This window comes from Pristis pectinata, chromosome 25 (assembly GCF_009764475.1).
Source record: "Pristis pectinata isolate sPriPec2 chromosome 25, sPriPec2.1.pri, whole genome shotgun sequence".
Lineage (NCBI taxonomy): Eukaryota > Metazoa > Chordata > Chondrichthyes > Rhinopristiformes > Pristidae > Pristis > Pristis pectinata.
In genome coordinates, this window is record NC_067429.1 from 31222624 (window position 1) to 31245333 (window position 22710).

The following is a 22710-nucleotide window of genomic DNA, read 5'->3' on the forward strand; positions in this document are numbered from 1 at the left end:
TTCTTATCATATTTCAAGCAAAGGCAATTCTTGTTCGTTCAGATTTTATATTAGCTTAGATTTCAGACACCATTGTGATAGCTGAGGTAACTAAGTATTATCAGCTGAGCTCATGCTTACCATAGATATTACAAAACACTAGTTGTAGACAAGCAAAGGAACTAATGGACATGTTCTAAATAACTAGAGATGTTACTTCTTTTTTGTTTCACTCCTGTCTCTCCTCATGCCTTCTTTCACCATGTCCACAGGACCTATATCCTAGCTTTTCAAATCTACTTCCAGTTTCCAATCAACACGTTAGCTAAGATTATTCACTGTTTGCTCTCCTTGGGTTACAGTCCTCTACTTTTCCAATCTGCTATTACCAGTCTCAAAATAAAAGGCCAGGACCCCCTGCTCACCCCACCTCCATCCTTTCCCCTTCAAACTAATTGAACCTGTTATTGCCTCTCAACTCCATGTGCAGCTTTTCTGCAATTGTAGATTTGAATACATTGTCAGGTTCCTGTCCCCTGAACGGAAATGGTATTAATCAAAGTCACTAAAGTTACTGTAACCATGGTAACCTCTCCCTCTTCAATCTTCTCAATTTGGATGAAGGCAATGACAGAATTAACCATCTCATTTTCCTCAAATGCCTTTCCATCAGGTGAACACATTTTTTCACCAGCCAAGTGGAACTGCCCGCACCTGTTGCTACGTCAACTTATTCAATCCAAGTTAAAATACAAAACAACACAGGAACAGGACCTTCAGCCCAGGATATGGGCTGAATTAAACTAGTAATTAAAGGCCTATCTAAACATGTCCCTTCTGCCTACAAAGTCCATATCCCAAATGGCTAAGTCACTGTGGATCCCATGCATCTCAATCTTCTGGATGAGCCTTCCATGAGGGATCTTTTCCATCGCTTATTAAAACCCACGTAGTCAACATCCACAGCTCTACCCTCTTCAATCACCTTCGTCACCTCCTCAAAAAACTCTTATCAAGTTAGTAAGACATGACTTGGCCCACATTAGCCATGCTGACTGCCCCTAGTTAAGCCACGGTTCTCCAAATGCTCATAAATCCCATCCTTAAGAATCTTCGCCTCATAGTTTCCTGACCACTGATGCGAGACTCACAGGTCTACAGTTTCAAGGACTAACTGCATTTCCCTTCTTAAACAATGGAACAACATTAGCTATTCGCCAGTCCTCCAGGACCTCGCCTGCAGCTCGAGAGGACATGTAGATCTTGGTTGAGGCATAGCCCATCAGGCCCTGGGGACTTATCCACTTTAATGTTCTTCAAGAGGCCCAACACTACCTCTTCCTTAATCTCAAAATGCCCTAGCACATTAGCATGCTCCACACTGATCTCACTGTCCTCCATATCCTTCTCCTTGGTAAATACCCAGACAAAGTACTCAATTTGGACCTCTCCTATGTCTTCCACCTCCAAGCACATGTTCCCTCCTTTATCCTTGAGTGGTCTTACTTCTCCCTAGTTATCCTCTTGCTCTTAATCTTAATATATGTGTAGAATGCCTTGGGATTCTCTTTAATCCTTCTTGAGCAAGGAATTTTCATGGCCCTCCTAGTTCCCTTCTTGAGTTCTTTTCTAGCTTCTCTATAATCCTCAATGGACCTGTTTGATTTTAGCTTCCTAAACATTACATATGCTTCTTTTCTTCTTCTGTCTAAATTCACCACCTCTCATAATTCAAGGATCCCTTACCTTGCCATCCTCGTCCTTCCTTCTAACAGATACATACCTGTCCTGTACTCTTTGCAGTTGGTCTTTAAACACCCTCCACATGTCAGACGTGGACTTGCCCAAATAAAGCTGTTCCCGATTAACTCTCCCTAGCTCCTGCCTAATACTTTTGTAATTTGCCCTACCCCAATTTAATCCTTTCCTGCAAGGTCCATACTTATCCTTATTCATTGCTATTTTGAACTTTAAGGAGCTGTGATCACTGTTTCTTAAGTGTTCTCCCACTGAAAGGTCAGTCACCTGGACAAGCTCATTTCTCAACACCAGGTCCAGCGTGGCCCCTCCTCTAGCTGGCCCATCTACATGCACTAAGGTGGTCCCAGTCTATACTGGAGAAGTTGAAGTCATCCAACATGACAATCCTGTTGTTTCTGCACCTTTTCCTAATCTGCCTGCATATCTGTTCCTCAATGTCCTGGTGGCTATTGGGGCGTCTGTAGTATAATCCCATCAGAGTGATTGCACCTTTATTTTTCAGTTCTACCCATTTAGATTCAGTGGATCAGCCCTTCATTATGTCCCCACTGAGTGCAGCTCTGATATGGTCCCTAATTAATAGCACAACTCCCCCGTCCCCCACCCGGTCTTTTACCTCCTTCTCTATCTTTTCTAAAACATCGAAAACCTGTAACATTAAGCATCCAGTCCTGTCCCTCTCTCAACCAAAGTCTCTGTAATGGCCACAACATCATAGTTCCATGTACTGATCCATGCTCTAAGTTCATCTCCCTTACTCTTAATACTCCTAGCATTAAAATAAACACTTCAACCCATCTGTCCCATCATGTCTATTACCTTGGTCCTTCCTTACAGACTTACCGGTCATGGCATTTACCTTCCTCTCAATCCCTCCACTTACTGACCTGGTGCTCTGGTTCCCATCCCCCCCCAAACTAGTTTAAACCCTGTCAGGAGCTGCAGCTGGGCACACTTCCTACAAGTGAAAGCATCAGGGACGCCGGCAGTGTCCCTGATCTCCCATGTCCTGTGGGAGAAGCACGCTACTGACCCCCAAAATGCCCCCTGCAGGTAATTTCTTTCCCCCTTCCCTCATAGTTATATCTAGTGCTCCACCAGCATCTGTCCTTGGTCCACTCCCACTTCTCATCTACATTTTTCTGCTGAGTAGCATTGTTTGATGTTTGCTTTCATAGACACACTAATGACACCAGCTCCGTCATGCTTCAGCTGCCTTGGTGGTGTCAGCCTGGATAAGCTGCAGCTTCTTCCAGGTGAAGATTAAAAAACTGAATCCATCATATTTGGCCTTAATCACAGATGCTATTCCTTTGCCACCTATCTCGAGCTGAAACAACTGTTCAAAAAGCTCTACAAGTGTTTAGAATGTAAGAGGACAAGACTGATGCATGAGCCAGTTACCGACTACAGGAGAACTGTTAGTCCCAAAAATTAGAAACAAGCTTACGTACTGGTCGTAAATCTGAATATTAGCTGGAATGGCACTGATGAAGCCCACTAATTTCCTGTTGGAGACGACACGTACGCCACAGTGCCACTGGAGCAACCAGCCAGGAGGACGCAGAGCCCTAGAGAAAGGATCAAACAACAACACAGTTATTGTAATTCATCACCAAAGAACATATAGCATTCTGATGAATTCATGCAGGCTGTAATCTGCAGGCACACTGCACATTTAGATAGGTGTCAAGAGATTGTGCTAAAATAGTCACCCACATATCCCAGTTTTTAATTCATCACTGTGCAGTCCATTACTGGACCAACTTGTGGGCTGACAGATAGGGACTGAGAATCGCCCAAACCTCATGGGATCCAACAAAAGGGGAGTCCCAGCCATAAATGGAAGTATGGAATTTATCATTTCATTGAATGAATGTGGTGCAGCAGAGGGGCAGGGACTTGCTCTTGTGGATCCACAAAATCCCTCAAATTCACTGGAAGGATAAGCATCCAATGTTAGCATCCTATTTCAGCTCAACATCCTATGCACTGACACCCAACTTCTCTCAGTTAGCTACACTGGGTTGCCCATGTTGCTTGCATGCCCAACATCAGGCACCTAAGAGAATTCTTTAAGAATGTGACAGTAAGCGTTGATAGAGGCAAATCTGTAGATATAGTCTGTTTGGATTTCCAAAAGGCATTGAACAGGTGCTGCATAAATTAAGAGCTCATGGTATTGAAGGCAGTGTGTTAGCACGGATTGCTGTCACATAGAAAATAAAGAGTTGGAATAAATGTTTTTCTTTCCCCAGTCTGGAGGGATGCAACTGGAATACTCCAGGGATTGTTCTTGCCCCTCAATTATTTACTACAATGTTAACAGAGAAGGGGGCAAAATGCAAAGTATCTAAATTTGCCAATTACACAAAAGTAGGTCAGAAGGCACGTTGTGATGAGGATATTATAGGATATAATAGGATATAGGGAGATTGAGTGACTGGGCAAAAACGTGGCAAATGGAGCTTAACATGGGGAAGTGCGAGTTCATGCACTTTGGTAAGAGAAATCACGAGATGCTCTAAATGGACAAAAAAGCCTGCAAAAAAGAATAAAGTTCAGAGAGATCCCCGTGTTCCAGTGTATGAATCACAAAAAGTTAGCAGGCAGGTATAGCAGGTAGCTAAAAGGGCAAATAGCACATTGTCTTTTCTGCAAAGGGGTTGGAGTTTAGAAATAGAGAAAATAAAAAAACTGCAGATGTTGGAAATCTAAAATAAAAACTGAAAATGCTAGCAGTACTCAACAGGTCAGGCTGCAGGTTAATTCAGTTTCTCTTCCCACACATACATCCTGACATGCGGAGTATTTCCAGCATTTTAGTTTTATTTTAAAAGTATTGTTGCAATTGCATAGCATGTTGGCAAGGTCACACCTAGAGCATGTGTTCAGTTTAAGCTTCCTTACTTAAAAAAGGGGATAGTGGCATTAGAGGCCGTCTAAAAGGCTAATTCCTGGGATGAGAGGATTATCTTATCAAGAGGGGCTATACATTTGGGGTCTGTACCAGTAACAAGTATAGGGAACCTTGGATGTTGAGGGATGTTGAGAGTTGGATAAAGAGATAAAAGCAAGCATATGGCAGGTATAGCAAACTTAAGAGAGGGGAGGTCTGTCAAGAGAATAGAAAGTGTAGGGAGGCATTTAAATTAGGAAAGCTAAGAAGGCTCACAAAATATCACTGGCAGAAGGATTAAAGAAAATCCAGTGGTGTTTTAAAATATTAAGGGCAAAAGAATAACCAGAAAACAGCAAGCCCATCAGGGACAATCTGTGCATGCAGCCAGAAGATACAGGCAAGGTTCTAAATGAATACTTTTTAATTGGTATTCACAAAGGAAACGGACTTAGTAGCGCAAGGATTCAGTGAAGGGGAAGGTGAAATTCTAGTGCAAGTCTCCATAAATAAAGAGGAGGTACCTGATGCTTCAGTGGGCTTAAAGATTGATGAATTCCCTGGGCAGATGAGATTTAACCCAGGCCACTATGGGAGGCAAGGGAAGATATTGCTGGGGCCCTGGCTGAGATTTTTATATCTTCACTGGACATAATGTACCAGATGACTGGAGGACAGCAAATATGGTCCCCTTTTTACAAGGAGGGCAACAGGGAAAAGACCAACAATTACAGCCTAAAATCAGTACTAGGGAAGTTATTGGAAAAAAACAGACAGGATTATGATCACTTGGAAAGGCAAGGACTAATTAGAGAAAGCCAGCATAGCTTTGTCAAGTGCAGATCCTGTCTGACCAAACAGACTGCATTATTTTAATTTTTTTTTAACAGCGTGGTAACAGGCCCTTCCGGCCCAATGAGTCTGCGCCGCCCATTTTAAACCCAATTAACCTACCTGTACGTCTTTGGAATGTGGGAGGAAACCGGAGCACCTGGAGGAAACCCATGTAGACACGGGGAGAATGTACAAACTCCTTACAGACAGCGACAGGAATCGAATCCTGATCGCTGGCGCTGTAACAGTGTTGCGCTAACCGCTACGCTACCGTGCCGCCCCAATGACAGGAGCAGAAGTGGGACATTTGCCCCTTCAGACCTGTTTAGCCATTCAATACGTTCATGGCTGATACCATATTCCCACTCTCTCCCCACAGCCCTCGACACTCTTTGCATCTAGTAATTTACCACTCTCCAAAGAGATAACAAAGTGCATTGATGAGGGCAGTGCAGTAGATGTGGTTCACATGGACTTCAGTAAGGGCCCTGACAAGATCCCACATGGGAGACTGGTCCAAAGGGTTAGGGCCCATGGGATTCAAGGCAAGTTGGCAAAATGGATCCAAAATATGTTTGGCAATGGCAGACAGAGGGTAATGGCAGAGGGCTGTTTTTGTGGTTGGATGCCTGTGACTAGCGGTCTCCCACAGGGATCAGTGCTGGGACCCTTGCTGTTTGTAAGACAAGTGAATGAGTTGGACATGGATGTAGGAGGCATGGTCAGCAGTTTGCACGTGACACAAAGATTGGTGGAGTTGTTGATGGTATGAAGGGCAGTGTTAGGCTACAGGGTAACATGAATGACCAAATGGCCTGTTTCCATGCTGTACGTCAATGTATTCTTTGGATTCTAGAAGAATGAGTGACCTTATGAAGACGTGCAAGATCCTGAGGGGGCATGATTGGGTAGGTGTCAAGATGTTTTTACTACTGGGACAGTCTTGAATGAAGGGACATTGTTACAACATAAAGGAAGAGCCATTGAAAATCGAGGTATGTGGAAATTTCTTTCCGCAGAGGGTGATGAATCTCTGGGGTTCTCTAGCCCGAGGGTTGCTGAGGCTGGATCACTATTAGTATAAAAAGTGGAGGTGGATAAAGCTGTGAATGATAGGTAAATTGAGGGTTATGCAGAACTGGCTCAGAAGAGTCGAAGCCAGTGTAGATCACCCATGATTACATTGATGCTTGAAGGGCCAGGTGTCCTACTGCTCATTCCTATTATCTTGTGACACTCTGAGCCCTACTGTGGGAGGTTACTCAGAAGACAGAGGAACAGATTGAAGGATGTGGAGGATGTTTAGAAGTGCCATATTCTCACTGACTCCTTGGAACCTCTGGCTTGTAAATGCTCGAAGTGGAGAATGAACATTCATGCTGGTATTGAGGACCTCAGCGCATGCACCTTGAGCACAGAGAAGCCCAGTGTAAGTAATGGAAGGAGTGAACCATCTCACAAACCATCTACCTGCACCTCCACACCACCACCCCCATCAGTCACCTCCTTCCCATTCTTGGAAAAGTCTACCGTTCCTACATTGGCTTCCTAATCCAAGGTGGAGGAGAAGGAATGAGGAGATGAGGATAGTGTTGTGTCCCTTGCACACAATTATTTACATGTTGATTTTAACATTACAACATAAAAGAATGCATTTGTCCTTTTTTGAACAGGCAACATATCATGCACACCAGATCAAAGACATACAAAGAGATTATTTAAATTTGTTTAGGTCAATAGATATGAAAAACAGAAATAGGTACATCAGCTGACTTTCTGCTCAGAATGCTCTTTCCCTGCCAACTTATCTAAATTACAAATAATTATTTTTGTTTCCTTACAATCGTTCTTCTATTGGGTTGTGAATTTCTAAATTTTCTTTAAACAAAGTGTGGGTAGGGTACAGAAGTCCTTAACTTTTTACTTATAAAGGGCAAGAGAACAAAAGATTAAGAAAAATGGGATTGTAAACTATCTGTGCACTGTTATTAGCCCATCTCCTCACATAATAGCTCAGTATGTATGCTATTAGTAATCACAGAGTGTACAAATCTCCTTCCTCTCACTTTGGTTCACAGCTTAGTCATTGTCACAATGTGTAACAACCCACCTCCTCAACACTACAGCTCTGTATCATTTACACTGTATACCACCTCATCCACACTGTATCAGAGTCAAGAACACTGCTTTATGTTCGCAGCTCTGCTCTGCATCTAATCACTGTTGTCTAAATTGAGACTGGTAACAACGATGCTACTCGACTCAACTATGCAGAATAGTCACAGCATTGGTCAGAGCTGAAATGGAGACACCTTCCTATAGCTGAAAGCAAAATTAAATATTTTACTTATTACCAGCTATTCTACTTACCACAATAAGAATTCAGGTGAGTAATCAAACCTAAACATGTTGTCATCATCCTCCACATAGTTCTCATTCAGCAGTGTATACAGCTCCTTCAACTGAAGGTTCAAACACACAAATAATTAGATTTACCTCTCAGTCATAACAGAAAACTTCATATACAGCAAGGGTGGAGCCCAAACCCCAGACTTTGCATCAAATTCAGCAGTTTTACATTGGGGGTATCTACTCATGTTGTCATAGGTCATACAGCACAGGAACAGACCCTTTGGATAAACTGAGTCCACACCAATCACCCATTTATACTAATCTTGTTTTTATTTTGTAAGTTCTCCGCACATTCCCATAAACTCTCCCCAGGTTCTACCACCCACCTACACATTAGGGGCAATTTACAGTGGGCAATGAATGTATCAGCCACTATGTCATTGGGACGTGGACAGAAACTGGAGAACCAGAAGCAACCACACAACCACAGGGAGTACATGCAAACACCACACAGGCAGCATTGGAGGTGAGGACTGGACCCAGGTTGCTGGAGCTGTGAGGCAGCAGCTCTACTAGGTGTGCCACTCATATACATTACACATAATCACTCTAAGGGAGATTAAGATATTATCTGTGAGTAGCAAAACAGAGGAATTGTTCCAATTTCTAAACTATATTTATATCAAACATGGCCACTGAACCACCTTACAGTTGGTAAAATCTTGGACCAAACCAAATTCACAGTAAATCCACCATTCTCAAAGGCTACTCAAGCAGTTTAATTCAAGTAAATGGAATACATTTCAAGCATCTAATTTGTTTGGGGAAGATCAAATAAAGTACCCAACATGCTCCTTTAAAATATTACACACTACACCAAGTTAGACCATCAAGGGCATCAAATAGCAATAGGCAGAAAAATTTAATCACAAACACTGTGATACCTATCCAAAAATAACTGACTCACCACTTCAGCATTCCCAAGATCCAAGGCATCCCACAGAAATCCTTGTGGTAAACTGTAAGGCTCTTGTCGAATATTAGCCTTGTCTGGCTCAATAGGGCCATGCACTGTCACTACTTCACCTGCAACAAGATGGGAGCTTGAACCAATAAATTTCTTTTCAGTTCCAGTTCAGGAGGCCTGTGACTAGTGGTGTGCCTCAGGGATCTGTGTTGGGGCCATTGTTGTTTGTTGTATATATCAATGATCTAGACGATAATGTGGTAAATTGGATTAGTAAGTTTGTGGATGACACTAAGATTGGAGGTGTAGTGGACAGCGAGGAAGGATTTCAAGGCTTGCAGAGGGATCTGGACCAAATGGAAAAATGGTCCAGAAAATGGCAGATGGAATTTAATGCAGACAAGTGTGAGGTGTTGCATTTTGGAAGGACAAATCAAGGGAGGACATACACAGTAAATGGTAGGGCACTGAGGAGTGCGGAGGAACAAAGGGATCTGGGAGTTCAGATACATAATTCCCTGAAAGTAGAGTCACAGGTAGACAGGGTTGTAAAAAAGGCTTTTGGCATCCTGGCATTTATAAATCAAAGTATTGAGTATAGGAGTTGGAATGTTTTGGTGAGGTTGTATAAGTCATTGGTGAGACCAAATTTAGAATATTGTGTGCAGTTCTGGTCGCCGAACTACAGGAAGGACGTCAGTAAGATTGAAAGAGTGCAGAGGAGATTTACAAGAATGTTGCCGGGTCTTCAGGAGTTGAGTTATAAGGAAAGATTGAGCATGTTAGGACTTTATTCCTTGGAGCAGAGAAGAATGAGGGGAGATATGGTAGAGGTTTATAAAATGATGAAGGGCATAGACAGGGTTAATGCAAGTAGGCTCTTTCCACCTAGATTAGGAGAGATAAGTACGAGAGGACATGGCTTTAGGGTGAAGGGGGAAAGGTTTAGGGGGAACATTAGAGGGAACTTCTTCACTCAAAGAGTGGTGGGAGTGTGGAATGGGCTGTCATCTGATGTGGTAAATGCGGGCTCGCTCTTAACTTTTAAGAGTAAATTGGATAGATACATGGACGAGAGAGGTCTGGGGGCAGGTAAATGGGACTAGTGGAATAATGTTTCGGCACAGACTAGAAGGGCCGAATGGCCTGTTTTCTGTGCTGTACTTTTCTATGGTTCTAATTGCTAAATTCTATCTAGCTCTGAGACAGCACAAGCACACATCTGATATGACAGATAAGGCCTAGCACTGAGAGGCAGTCATCGGCATGAGTTACAGAATGACCACAAAAGACAGCAGCTCCACTGACTGCAAGTCCATCAGCAAAGAGAGTTTGAGGGATTCTAAGCCTAAGGAATAGAAAGATCACCATCACAGTGTGGTAGGTAGGAAGAAACCATCTTTTCATGAATCGGGTCTTCTTGCATTGATAACATGTAAACCAATAAATGGCTGCAGTGAAGTTCAATTTAAAGAAACTGTTTATCAACACAGTGGCTGCAAATAAAACCTCAGTGATCCAAGATACAATGGTTCATTGGCAATCAGGAACTCCGGGCTCAGTCTAACTGGCCCAACAGAACTGAAACCAGACAGAAATAAACTCCTACCAAATTTAACAAAAATACTCATGAGGAGAAGGTCAGAGAAACAGATTTACAGACAGAGAGTCTAAGCATGGGAATATCCAAGAGAAATTCTGATTCAATGGTTATTTAAGAGGTTGTACTACAGTGAACACGACAGTGGATGGCACGTCCTCTGATGATGGAAACTAAGTCAGGGTGAAGAGAATTTGCTTCTTTAGATATATACCTCAAGTGATCATAGTGGAACACTGCAGACTATCAGCAGCTCAAATGTCATACTCTTAGATCACAAGATGCTCAGGATAGAGCTGTCTGGCTGTAGCTCATGGGAACCATTTACTCTGGTGGAAAGATGACTGAAGAGACAGAATTTATCATCACACAACTGTAGGGATGGATGTTAATGGAGATAATAAGGACAATGCATGCGAGGCATTGTAAAACTTGCATCGTTTTCAACTTGAAACTCTGTCAGACTGAGAGTCAATGTAGGTCCGCGAGTTCAGGGGTGAACGGTGAACAAGTCTTGGAGTGAACAAGGATATAGGCGGTAGTGTTTTGCATTTTATGGAGAGATGTCTACATTATATTGATGGTGCTTCCCCTTTCACATCACTGGCCTCCAAGCTTTGAGCAACTAGGAACAGACTCAGTGACATACAGCACAGAAACAGGCTCTTTGGCCCATCCAGTCCACACTGGCCGTCCAGCACTTTTTTTTAACAAAACTAATCCCATACTTTTAAACCTTTATTTATGCAGCACAGTAACAGGCTCTTCCGAGCCCGCACTGCCCAATTATACCTATGTTAACCAGTACATCTTTGGAATGTGGGAGGAAACCGGAGCGCCCGGAAGAAACCCACGCATCATGGGGAGAACATACAAACTCCTTACAGACAGCGACGGGAATTGAACCCCGATCGCTGGAGTTGTGAAAGCGTTACGCTAACCGCTATGCTACCATGCCACCCTACTGACCCCTTTTTATTCTCCCCATGTTCCTATCAACACCCTCAAATCCTATTGCTCACTCGCACACATAGGGCAATTTAGAGTGGCCAATTAACCTACCAATCCACGCCTTTGGGGTGAGGGAGAAAACTGGAGTACTCAGACGAAACCCAAGTAGTCAGGGGAAGAATGTGCAAACTCCATACAGACAGCGCTGGAGTTCAGGATTGAACCTGGGTCACTGGAGCTGTGAGGCAGCAGCTTTACCAGCTGTGCCAAAATACATGGTTCCCATGAGTTGCTGCCAGGCACCTCTATCCTGAGAATGCTGTTGTGCTGAGTGTCATCTAATCCAGTGTCTGACATCCATGTCGATCTTCATCTGTTTCCAAGGTTGGCTTTAGTCCCGCAGTAGGCTGCTGATAATGTGCAGGGTTCCAGTGTGATCATGTTAAAGGGGAAACACCGATGGGTTGAATTCTTATAAAATGACTTTTATCAATACCAAAATATTTCAATGTTGTCAACAACTGTCCACCTCTATAAATTATGCTATGGATTTGCTGACCATGTCCATGACAACCTGGACAATACCCACGATAAAATGTTTTGACATTACACAAATACATACCAAGCTTTGGCACTGGCTGGGTATCCCAGAACTGGTAACTGCGTTTGGTTGCCTCTTCCATACTCTTTGCTGGTCCTTGACCAACAGAAAACAGTTCAATGGCTTTCTGGATCTCCTGGAGCTTCTCGGCAGGTAATGAGTTAGCCTGAAAGACAACATTTAATGAAATTCTGATTCTCTCTCAAATCTTTCAATGAAACACCAAACTAAAGCTCAGGGAGAGTGCTCCTACACTGCCAGCCTTTTCATGAATTCAACAGTAGGCAACAGAATTGGAACATAAATCCTAGAATAAATAATTACAGATGATGGGGGTCTGTTGTTAAGAGAGCTATAATTCAAATGCCTATTTTCAAATATTAGCTGTTTGCCAAGAACACATCTCAGTAAAGTTTCTGTTAAAACTCGTATCCTATTATCCAAATGCAAACCATCCAGATCTTTTCCTCAGTAGTTCACTGTTTAAATCAGTGAAAATAAATCATTCATACTTTATAGAACTAGATCAAACCTACTGAAAATACCTAGCTCATTACAACATTGTGAACACTTTTTATTTCAGATTTCCTACATCTGCGATTATTTTGATTTCCAAGTGTTGGATGAGGCATTATAATGTGGATATATTCAAGACTCCTACAAATACTAGAGCAAAAAGACGTAGACCTCAAATACCTAACTAGGGTGGTGGGGGTGGCGAAAAAGAGGAGAATTTGGATTTAACTACTCAATCCAGGGTATGGTCAACAGTTATCTGCCTTACAACAAGCTGATCAAGTCAATGTTATCAGTAGGCATCAATTAGGGCTGTATTAATGGATTGGTTTACAACGTATCAACAAAACAGTGAAAGTGTACTTCATTTTTATTTATCTTACTGGTGTTGCTATCACTGCTGAGGCAAGCATGAATACCCATGACTGATTGCTGTCGTGAAAGTGGCAGTGAGCTGCTCACGAGCATCTGTTGCTTTAACCTCTTGGTGGTAGCGGTCACAAGTTTTGAAGGTGCTGTCTAATTAACCTATGTGGTAACTGTGGTGTATTTTGGAGATGATACGCACTGCAGCTATGATGCATGGTGTTGGGTGGTATGCCAATCAAGCATGTTGCTTTGTCCTGGATAGTGTCCAGTTCCTTGGGGGGTTGTCAGCCAGAAAAGTGGAGAGTATTCCATCATGCTGCCGACTTGGGGCCATAAGATGCTGGAAGAGAGATCAGGAATTGAGTCACTCACTGCAGGATACCCAGGCACCAACCTGCTCTGGCACCCACAGTACTTATGCAACTGGTCCAGTTGAAGTTTTGGTCAATGGTGATCCCTGGTTTGCCTCTAGTTAGATGTTATTTGCTACATATCAGCCCGTGCCTGAATGCTGTCCGTATTTTGGTGCGGATAGGCTTTCACTGCTTGATGTTCTGGTGATTTGTGAATGGAATCGAACACTGTACTAGCTGCAGCAAACATCCCCACTTCTGATCTTATGATGGGAGCAAAATCAGTGATGAAGCAGCTCAAGGTGGTTGGGCCTGGGACTCTGATGAACTCCTCCAGTGTCTGGGGCTCACATGACTGATATTCAAAACAAACAACCACCTTGCTTTGAACGAGGTACGATTCCAACCACTGGAATGTTTCACCTTTGATGCTACCATCAGTTTTACCCAGGCTCTTTGATGCCACACCAGGTCAAAAGTTACCAAGGATTTTCATTCTCACCTCACCCCTGAAAGGAAGCTCTTTGGTACATGCTTGGACTATAGCTGTGACAACGTCTGGATCAAGAGGTCCCATTGAAACCCAAGATGGACATGAGTGAGAGTGGCACCTTTCATCACTTTTGTTGCTGAGCAGGAGTAGACTGACTGTGTGGTAATTAGCTGGAATGCATTGGGTTTATTTTTCTGTGGACATTATAAAGCTAGGCAATTTTCCACATTGTCAGGGAGATGCTAGTGTTATAACTATATTGGTTAGTTATGCAGCGCAAGTCTTCAGTACAATAGTCAGTATATTGACAGATCCTGTAATCTTTGCTGCCTTTTATGTTTTCAGCAATTCTTATTATCACTTGGGGTGAACTCTGCTGGTTGAAGACTGGCTTGGTATGATAGGGATCTGAAGAGGGAAAGACGCATCATCATTGAAAATCAAAACACTGCAGATGCTGGAAATCTGAAATAAAAAAAGTGCTGCAAACACAGCAGATCAGGTGGCATTTGTGGAAAGAGAAACAGTTCATGTTTCAGGTTTAGATCCTTCATCAGAACTAGGAAAGAGAAAAAGTTAATTTAGGTATCAGAGGAGGAAGTGGCAAATGGGTGAAATAAAGGGAATTTCTCTCATAGGATGAGAGAGGATGATTTAATGTTACAATTAAGATTAGATTAAGCTTTTTTTCTGTATATGGTGTTGCTAATGGTAAAGATCTGGGATATGTCCAGATTATGCCAAAAACAAGATAATCTGAGCCAGAATTATGGTAGGCAAATATGGTCAGTTTTCATGCAAACAGCAATCTAAAGCTGGAGAATTCTATATCAAGCCCTGAAGGCTGCAACGTGCCCAGACGGAAGATGAGCTGTTAATCTTCAAGCTCGTGCTGGGTCTTGTAACAGCGCAGAATGCCACTGACAGGAAGGTCAGATTGGGAGTGGCATACATGTAGAAGCTCAGGGTCACTTGAGAACTGAGTGTAGCTGGTCCACAGAGTGATCACCCAATCTACGTTTGGTTTCTCCAGTGTAGCAGAGGCCACACTGTGAGCAACGAATGCACTACACTGGATTGCAAGCGCAAGTGAATTACTGCTTCACTTGGAAAGTCTGTTTGGGTCCCTGGATGGTGGGAAGGGAAGTGGTAAAAAGCAAAGTATTGCACTTCCCGAAGTTGCAAGGAAAAGTGTCAAAAGATGAGGAGTGCTGGGTGGAGATGGATGAGCAGATCAGGGAATCGCAAAGGGAGCAATCCCTTTTAAATTCTGAAAGCAGAGGGGAATCTGGTCATGGAATCTTGTTGGAGCTACCAGAAGTTGCGAAGGATGATCTATTGAATGCAGAGGCTGGTGGGAGGGAAGGTGAAAACCAAAGAAATTTTGTCCTTCTCAGTCCAAGCAGAGAAGTAGTGAGGGGAAATAGAGGTGGCCAACAGCTGTCCGCTATGGTAGATGACAAGCGTCAGTACAGGAGAAAGGAAGACATTTCAGAGGCACATGTGCAAAATGTCGTCATCAGAGCTAATGCACACCATCCGTTCAGCAGTGCAGCTTGTACTCCTCCCCCTCCTCTTTTATTCTGGTTTTTGCCCTCTTCCTTTCCAGTCCTGATGAAGGGTCTTGATCCGAAACGTTGACTGTTTATTTCTCTCCACAGATGCTGCCTGACCCGCTGAGTTCCTCCAGCACTTTGTGTGTGATGCTCCAGATTCCAGCATCTGCAGAATCTCGTGTCTCCACCAGGTTCAGGATCAGCTCCAATGCACAGGATCGCAAGAGGCTGCAGAGGGCTATAGACTCAGCTAACTCCATCATGGGCACAACCCTCCCCGCCATTAAGGACACCTTCAAGTGGCAGTGCCTCAAGAAGGTGGCATCCATCACTGAGGACCCTCATCATCCAGGACCTGCCCTCTTCTCGTTACTACCATTGGGGAGGAGGTGCAGGAGTTCTGAAGACTTGCACTCAATAATTTAGGACAGCTTCTTCCCCTCCATCAGATTTCTGAACGGTCCATGAACCCACAAACACTACCTCGTTATTCCTTTTTATTTGCACTATTTATTTATTTTTGTAATTTATAGTAATTTTATGTCTTTGCACTGTGCTGCTGCTGCAAAAACAAATTTCATGTCATACACGTCAGTCATAATAAATTTGATTCAGATTCTGACCTGCTGATCTGTCTGGGTCAAACACTCACTGAACAGCATGGCAACACTGCCATGAAAACACCAGACTGAACCAGCAGTCAGGCCAAAATGCTCAGTCTGTACATGCATAATGATAGTGTTGGAAGATGATCTGGGAGAAGCATTTAGCTCAGTTTCTCAAGAGTGAAGACCTTTATGTAGAAGCAGATTGTGGAAGATTGCAGCAAGATGCCACAGACCACTGCTAGATATAGGTTGAGCGAGCTAGGGCTTTTCTCTTTGGAGAGAAGGGGGATGAGAGGTGACTTGATAGAGGTGTACAAGATAACAGGCACAGATCGAGTGGACAGTCAGAGACTTTTTCCCAGGGCGAAAATGGCTAACACGAGGGGGCATAATTTTAAGGGTGATTGGAGGAAGGTATAAGGGGGAGTTTTTTGTTTACAGAGTGGTGGGTGTGTGGAATGCACTGCTGGCAGAGGTTGTGGGGGCAGATACATTAAGAGACTCTTAGAAAGACACATGAATGATAGAGAAATGGAGGGCTATGTTAGATAGATATTGGAGCAGGATAAAATGTCGGCACAACATCGTGGGCTGAAGGGCCTGTACTGTGCTGTAGTGTTCTATGTTCTGTGACATCCTGCAGTTTAGTGTTGCTGGAGAGGATTCCAAGGAAAGGAAATACACACAATATTTAATAACAGGCTGTAAGAGACAACCAATAACCTTATCAAAATGCAAATCTGGCATTCTGCCCAATGAAGACAAGTCCAAGTTAAAAACTGACAAAAATATGGAAATATTACAAGTTTTAGAAGGTCAAAAGAAACAATTGCAAACATTTTTCAGTGACATTTCAAATCCTCCTCTAGGACAAATGGTAATAATAAAATCAAATCTTCTAACACTATAAATCTGTGTAAAGTAACAAAAATCTCTTTTAAGAAAATGAAATTAAAGATGAAATAGTCAAACAAGCACATTTCCTAGATACCAGTTGAAGGGTTTAATTGCAAGGATTTTCCAGAGATTAGAACCAAGTTCTTCAATAACATGCCCTGAAACATAACAGAATTTGAGGAACAGAGTTCTCCTCCCTACTTATTGAGGGTTATCTCGAGATGTGTATTGTTCCACCAGACTCTCGTCATTTCACAGCAAACTTACTGCTAGTATATACAGTGAAATTAGCCAGAGGTAAGATGAGGTGAGAGTCACTTTGATATCATAGTCGCATTCTACCAAGTGTGGCAGCAAGGAGCCCCGGTAAAACTGAAGTCAATGAGCAGAGGAAAACTCTCTAATGGCTGGAGTCATACCTCACACAAAGGAACAGGATTGTGTCCATTGGAGGTCAATTATCCCAGTCACAGGACACTGCTGCAGCAGTTCCACACTGCTGAGTTGTAGACCTAACCATCTTCATCAGTGACCTTTCTTTTGTCAAAAGGTCAGAGGTGTTTTCTGATAATCACACAGAGAGGGTGTAGAAAAGATTCAAAAGGATGCTGCCTGGATTGGAGGGGCTTGAATTATCAGGAGAGATTAGACAGGCTAAGTCTGCTTTCCCTGGAGTGAAGTGACATGATGGAGATGTACAAGATTATGAGAGGTCTAGATAGGGTAGAGAGCCAGTAGTTTTTTTCTGGGGAAGTGGTGTCTAAAACTAGAGGATATTGGTTTAAGGTGAGAGGGAGGAGGTTTAAAGGGGATCTGAGGGGTAAACTTTTCACAGAGTAGTTGGTATCTTGAAAGAGCTGCCAGAGGAGGTGGAGGAGGCAGGAACAGTAACAACATTTAAGAGGCATCTTGACAAGTATTTGAATGAGCAGGGCATAGAGGAATATGGAATTACCGTCTCTTTTGACTTACCTTCTCTTCCTAAAGGTTGTTCAGAATAAACCAGAACATTTCACTTCTGTACTTAGCAACTTAAGTAAAAATAATAATTCTCTATTTATGAAATAAAAAGCAGGGAATGCTAGAAATACGTAGCAAGTAACTAGCAACCATAAAAAAGCAGAGTTTATAACCTTCCTAGTCTGTGTACTTCAATATAACTACAGCTAAGTACTTGAACAACAAAATAGATTCAATATTTAACAAATGTACTTGATTAATCTAGTGGGATGGACTTAATCTGCCACCTGTATTTTAACATTATCCAAGAAGGGAATCAAATCAAAGAAAGTGTGCAAAGCCTTTTTAAATTGCCGGGGTTTCTCCATATATCTTTCAGAATATGTTTTCCTGTAACATCGGTTCCCAGACGGTGCAGTAAACTGTTTAAACCATACCTTTGACTGGTCATCCGAGTCTAGCTTCCCACCTTTCTCCTTCTTCCGCTTTGGTTTCCTTTTCTTCTTCTTTGCTCCCGTCTCATCCCCTGGGATCTTACTGTTTAAAAAGAAAAAGAACAGTTGGGGGAAAGAAAATCAGAACTGAGAAGGCTACAGCTGGGCAGATGAGGTTTTTAAATAAAAGAAGAACCTTGCCCGTGCAAGGCATAGTCGTTACCATGAGAGGGCACTCAAACACAATGGCAGAATTGTTTGAAAGGTTTCCCAATTTGGCTCTTGTGGACAATCTAGTAAAAATAAAAATCTAAGCAATGTGATTTTATTTTACTGATACACACATTGTATTCATAAGCACCATGCCGGGTTCCCATAATCAACAAAACAGGTATCCTGTCAATAGGCTTCAATGACCATGGAGTCATTTGTTGTTTCTTCTACATTTGTATTTATTTGTACTTTCTTAAATTGACGTCTTTGCCATTTGGTAAATGTTGGTACAAATCATTACTTAAACATGACTGTGTTGGTCCATTAAAACATTGGCACTGCCATATGCTCAGTTCCATATTACTCCAGAGTGGTGCCTCAAGTTGCATAAACCCTGTAGCTATACTGCAACAGAAACTAAACCTTCACTCCCTATAGCATCAGCTGGTAAAGGCAGCATGGAAGTGCCATACACTTCTCTGCAAGCTGATCACTGAGTGAGTACGAGGCACAATCAAATCATCCTGGATTATCCAGCAAACCTTCATTTAGGAAGTGCAGAGTGCAGATAGTTAAAGGCGCTGACATGATATTACCATCAGATTTCAATAATCTATGAAACCCAAAGTCCAATTAGCCTTAACAATGACAGTAAAACTACCTTAATTGGTATTGGTTTATTATTGTCACTTGTACCAAGGTACAGTGAAAAACTTGTCTTGCATACCAATTGTACAGGTCAATTCATTACACAGTGCAGTTACATTGAGTTAGTACAGAGTGCATTGATGTAGTACAGGTAAAAACAATAACAGTACAGAGTAAAGTGTCACAGCTACAGAGAAGTGCAGTGCAATAAGGTGGAAGGTCACAACAAGGTGGATCGTGAGGTCAGAGTCCATCTCATCATATGAGGGAAGTGTTCAATAGTCTTATCACAGTGGGGTAGAAGCTGTCCTTAAGTCTGGTGGTACGTGCTCTCGGGCTCCTGTATCTTCTACCCGATGGAAGAGGAGAGAAGAGAGAATGACCCGGGTGGGTGGGGTCTTTGATTATGCTGGCTGCTTCACCAAGACAGCAAGAGGTAAAGACAGAGTCCAAGGAGGGGAGGCTGGTGTCCGTGATGCACTGGGCTGTGTCCACAACTCTCTGCAGTTTCTTGCGGTCCTGGGCAGAGCAGTTGCCGTACCAAGCCATGATACATCCAGATAGGATGCTTTCTATGGTGCATCAATAAAAGTTGGTGAGAGTCAAAGGGGACAAACCGAATTTCTTTAGCCTCCTGAGGAAGCTGAGGTGCTGGTGAGCTTTCTTGGCCGTGGCATCTACGTGATTTGACCAGGACAGGCTGTTGGTGATGTTCACTCCCAGGAACTTGAAGCTCTCAACCTTCTCGACCTCAGCACCGTTGATGTAGACAGGTGCATGTACACCGCCCCCTTTCCTGAAGTCAATGACTGGCTCTTTTGTTTTGTTGACATTGAGGGAAAGGTTGTTGTCATGACACCATTCCACTAAGCTCTCTATCTCCCTCCTGTACTCCGACTCATCGCTATTTGAGATATGGCCTACAACGGTGGTATCATCTGCAAACTTATAGATGGAGTTAGAGCAGAATCTGGCCACACAGTCATGAGTGTATAGGGAGTAGAGTAGAGGGCTGAGGACGCAGCCTCGTGGGGCACCAGTGTTGAGAATAATCGTGCCGGAGGTATTGCTGCCTATCCTAACTGATTGCGGTCTGTTGGTTAGAAAGTCAAGGATCCAGTTACAGAGGGAGGTGTTGAGTCCTAGATCTCGGAGTTTGGTGACAAGTTTGCTTGGGATTATGGTATTGAAGGCAGAGCTGTAGTCAATAAACAACAGTCTAACGTAGGTGTCTTTACTGTCCAGATGCTCCAGAGCTGTGCGTAGGGCCAGGGAGATGGCGTCCGCTGTGGACCTGTTTCGGCGATAATCTGGCATGGTTGGGAATTTGGTGGTGATAGACGGGCAGATTTTCCGAATTACTGGATACTAATTTATTAATAAATCAACACACTTTAAATTCACATTTTTTCAGATATTACACAGCAGTATAATAAATTTTCAAGTGGACCCAGTAAGTTTTAAGAAAGAAATGCTAAAAACTTATGATGAAAGGTATTGGACCTGAAACATTAACTTTTCTTCTCTCCTGATCTACTGAAGTGTTTCCAGCATTTTCTGTTTTTACTACGTTTAAATGATGCGTGGGAAACGGGGCCCCAGTGAGTCAGATACCAGACAATCAGGATTTCCAAATAATTGGACAGCAGATTAAAGCAGAATTTTACTATACCCTTTGTTTTCTAATAACATTATAAGATCCGTTTCTCTGGCAGGTAAATTAACACAGATGCAAGTGTCGACAAGTTTAAAGTTTACCCTTAGAATACAGAACAGTCCAGCACAGGAACAGGCTCTTCTGCCCACGATGTCTGTACTGACCATAATGCCAATCCCCCCCTCTCACTTTAGAGCTTTGCCCCCTAGTATCTGACAGTTCCACCCTGGGAAAAAGACTATCTACACTGTCTATACCTCTCAACGTTTTATATACTTCTGTCAGGTTGCCTGTTAGCTTCTGATGTTCCAGAGAAAACAATCTAAGCTTGTCTAACGTCTCCTTATAGCTAATACTCTCTAATCCAGGCAACATCCTGGTAAACCTCTTTCCAAAGCCTCCACATCCTTCCTGTAATGCTGTGGCCAGAACTGCACACAATATTCCAAGTACTCACCTCAAGACATGTAGATCAGAATGTCATTATTCTGATCTGTAGTTTATTGCAACTCCTGTATGCACCAAATTCAGACCTCAATTAATCACGGCATTACTGACAGAGTAGTAGACTCTAGTGCTTCACTCCTGTATTTAACAGCTCAAAACTGACTCCAATTACTAACCATATTTTAAGAGCAGAATCTAGAACTATGCTGTTTAAATGCACTCTGAAACCTACCCTTATGAAATTTCTACAAAAGATACAAGAAAATCCTGTCACATACCAACAATCTCAATTTCTCATCTCAAAATATGAAAATGTTTGGATGTCGAACACCAGGAACAACTCAATCAAACATGCATGTTTGTTTTCAAACTCTGGCAGAATAAAATTTGGGTATAGAGGGAGTTTTCCATTTTGGACAGGTGGTCCAAAAGCAGACAAATCTATAATTTATGGGTTTACCACATGGTTGCAAGCAGCACCTTGAACGTTACTGCAACACCTGCCCTTGTACCTTGATATGCAACACTAAAAATATTTACTAGTTTATAGTAGAGAGAACCTCAATATGCACACAGTACTTCAGGATGAACATCTTCAAGTCCACTTAGCACCTAGATACTGAATGTGGATAACTGCTTTAGTGCATCCCAGTTTCAAATTCTCTGCAAACTTAACCTGTGATCCACTACAGTAATGGCACTCAGTAATTATAATAAATGTCTGGTTAACATATATCGTACATTGAACAAGGACACTATCGTTATAAATCAGCACAATAGCTCAAAGGGAATTCTTTAGTACTATCAAATGATTTCAAGTCAAATCTAAGTTTGCAACAGAGCTGAAGTTGATTTCTGGTCTGTGCCATTAGCAAGAGGCAAATACTATTACATGAATGGCAGTGTTACTGGTTCTGTCTGCACGTGTCAGAAAGTAATTTCAAAAAAAATATATAACGTTACTCAACAATTAAAGCCTGACTCCACACTTATGGTCAACGTTTAGTGCTATAATATTGTCATTAAAAGAGCAGGCTTAGGCTCTGGTTTGCAAAAATGCATAGAACAGTTCAGCATCTGGTTTACCAGGCAATGATTCCACTTTCCACTCACTGGGGTACCTTGAAAAATTATAATACCGTGTATCATCTAAAATTGAATTATAAGGGTGTGTCGGGGAGTTGATCAGAATATCATTCAAGAGTCTGGAAAAATTTGCTAGTCCAGCACCAAAGCCCCAAATGTACTGGATTACTGGAGTTTTACTGCAACAACTTTACTGTTACTCTGATTATGAATTACCAGTTGATAAGTTAAAAGACAAATGAAGCAAAATACTACTTTTGGGCAGACTGGGTAATTCTCATCAACAGTCTGTTAGCCGCATCACTAAATGACTCAGATCGATTAGGCATATAATTTGTAACTACCATGTACTGCCTGTATTTTCTGCAGAAATTTCTCTGCTTTTATTTGAAAATGCAGTAGTTTTTGTTGCACATTCACTTAATAAACCATGTTCTGAGTAAATTGACCACCTGTTGCACATGCCAAGCTGAACTCAATGGCTGACACAAGTAATAAATACCATCTTTTTGCTACAACAAACTGATTA

The 22710-nt window shown here is 42.4% G+C and overlaps 1 protein-coding gene across 1 annotated transcript in view; it reads right to left on the bottom strand.

The window, feature by feature from the left end:
• LOC127582848 (glycylpeptide N-tetradecanoyltransferase 1-like) overlaps positions 1 to 21560 on the bottom strand; it is a 34203-nt gene extending 12643 nt beyond the window's left edge. The window contains exons 1-6 of the mRNA XM_052038415.1: positions 21556 to 21560; positions 18134 to 18233; positions 11966 to 12110; positions 8793 to 8911; positions 7844 to 7935; positions 3195 to 3311 (exon numbers count right to left, since the gene is read on the bottom strand). Of these exons, the coding sequence (XP_051894375.1) occupies positions 3195 to 3311; positions 7844 to 7935; positions 8793 to 8911; positions 11966 to 12110; positions 18134 to 18233; positions 21556 to 21560 (578 nt within the window). The remainder of the gene's footprint in view (positions 1 to 3194; positions 3312 to 7843; positions 7936 to 8792; positions 8912 to 11965; positions 12111 to 18133; positions 18234 to 21555) is intronic.
• Between the last annotated feature and the right edge of the window lie 1150 nt (positions 21561 to 22710).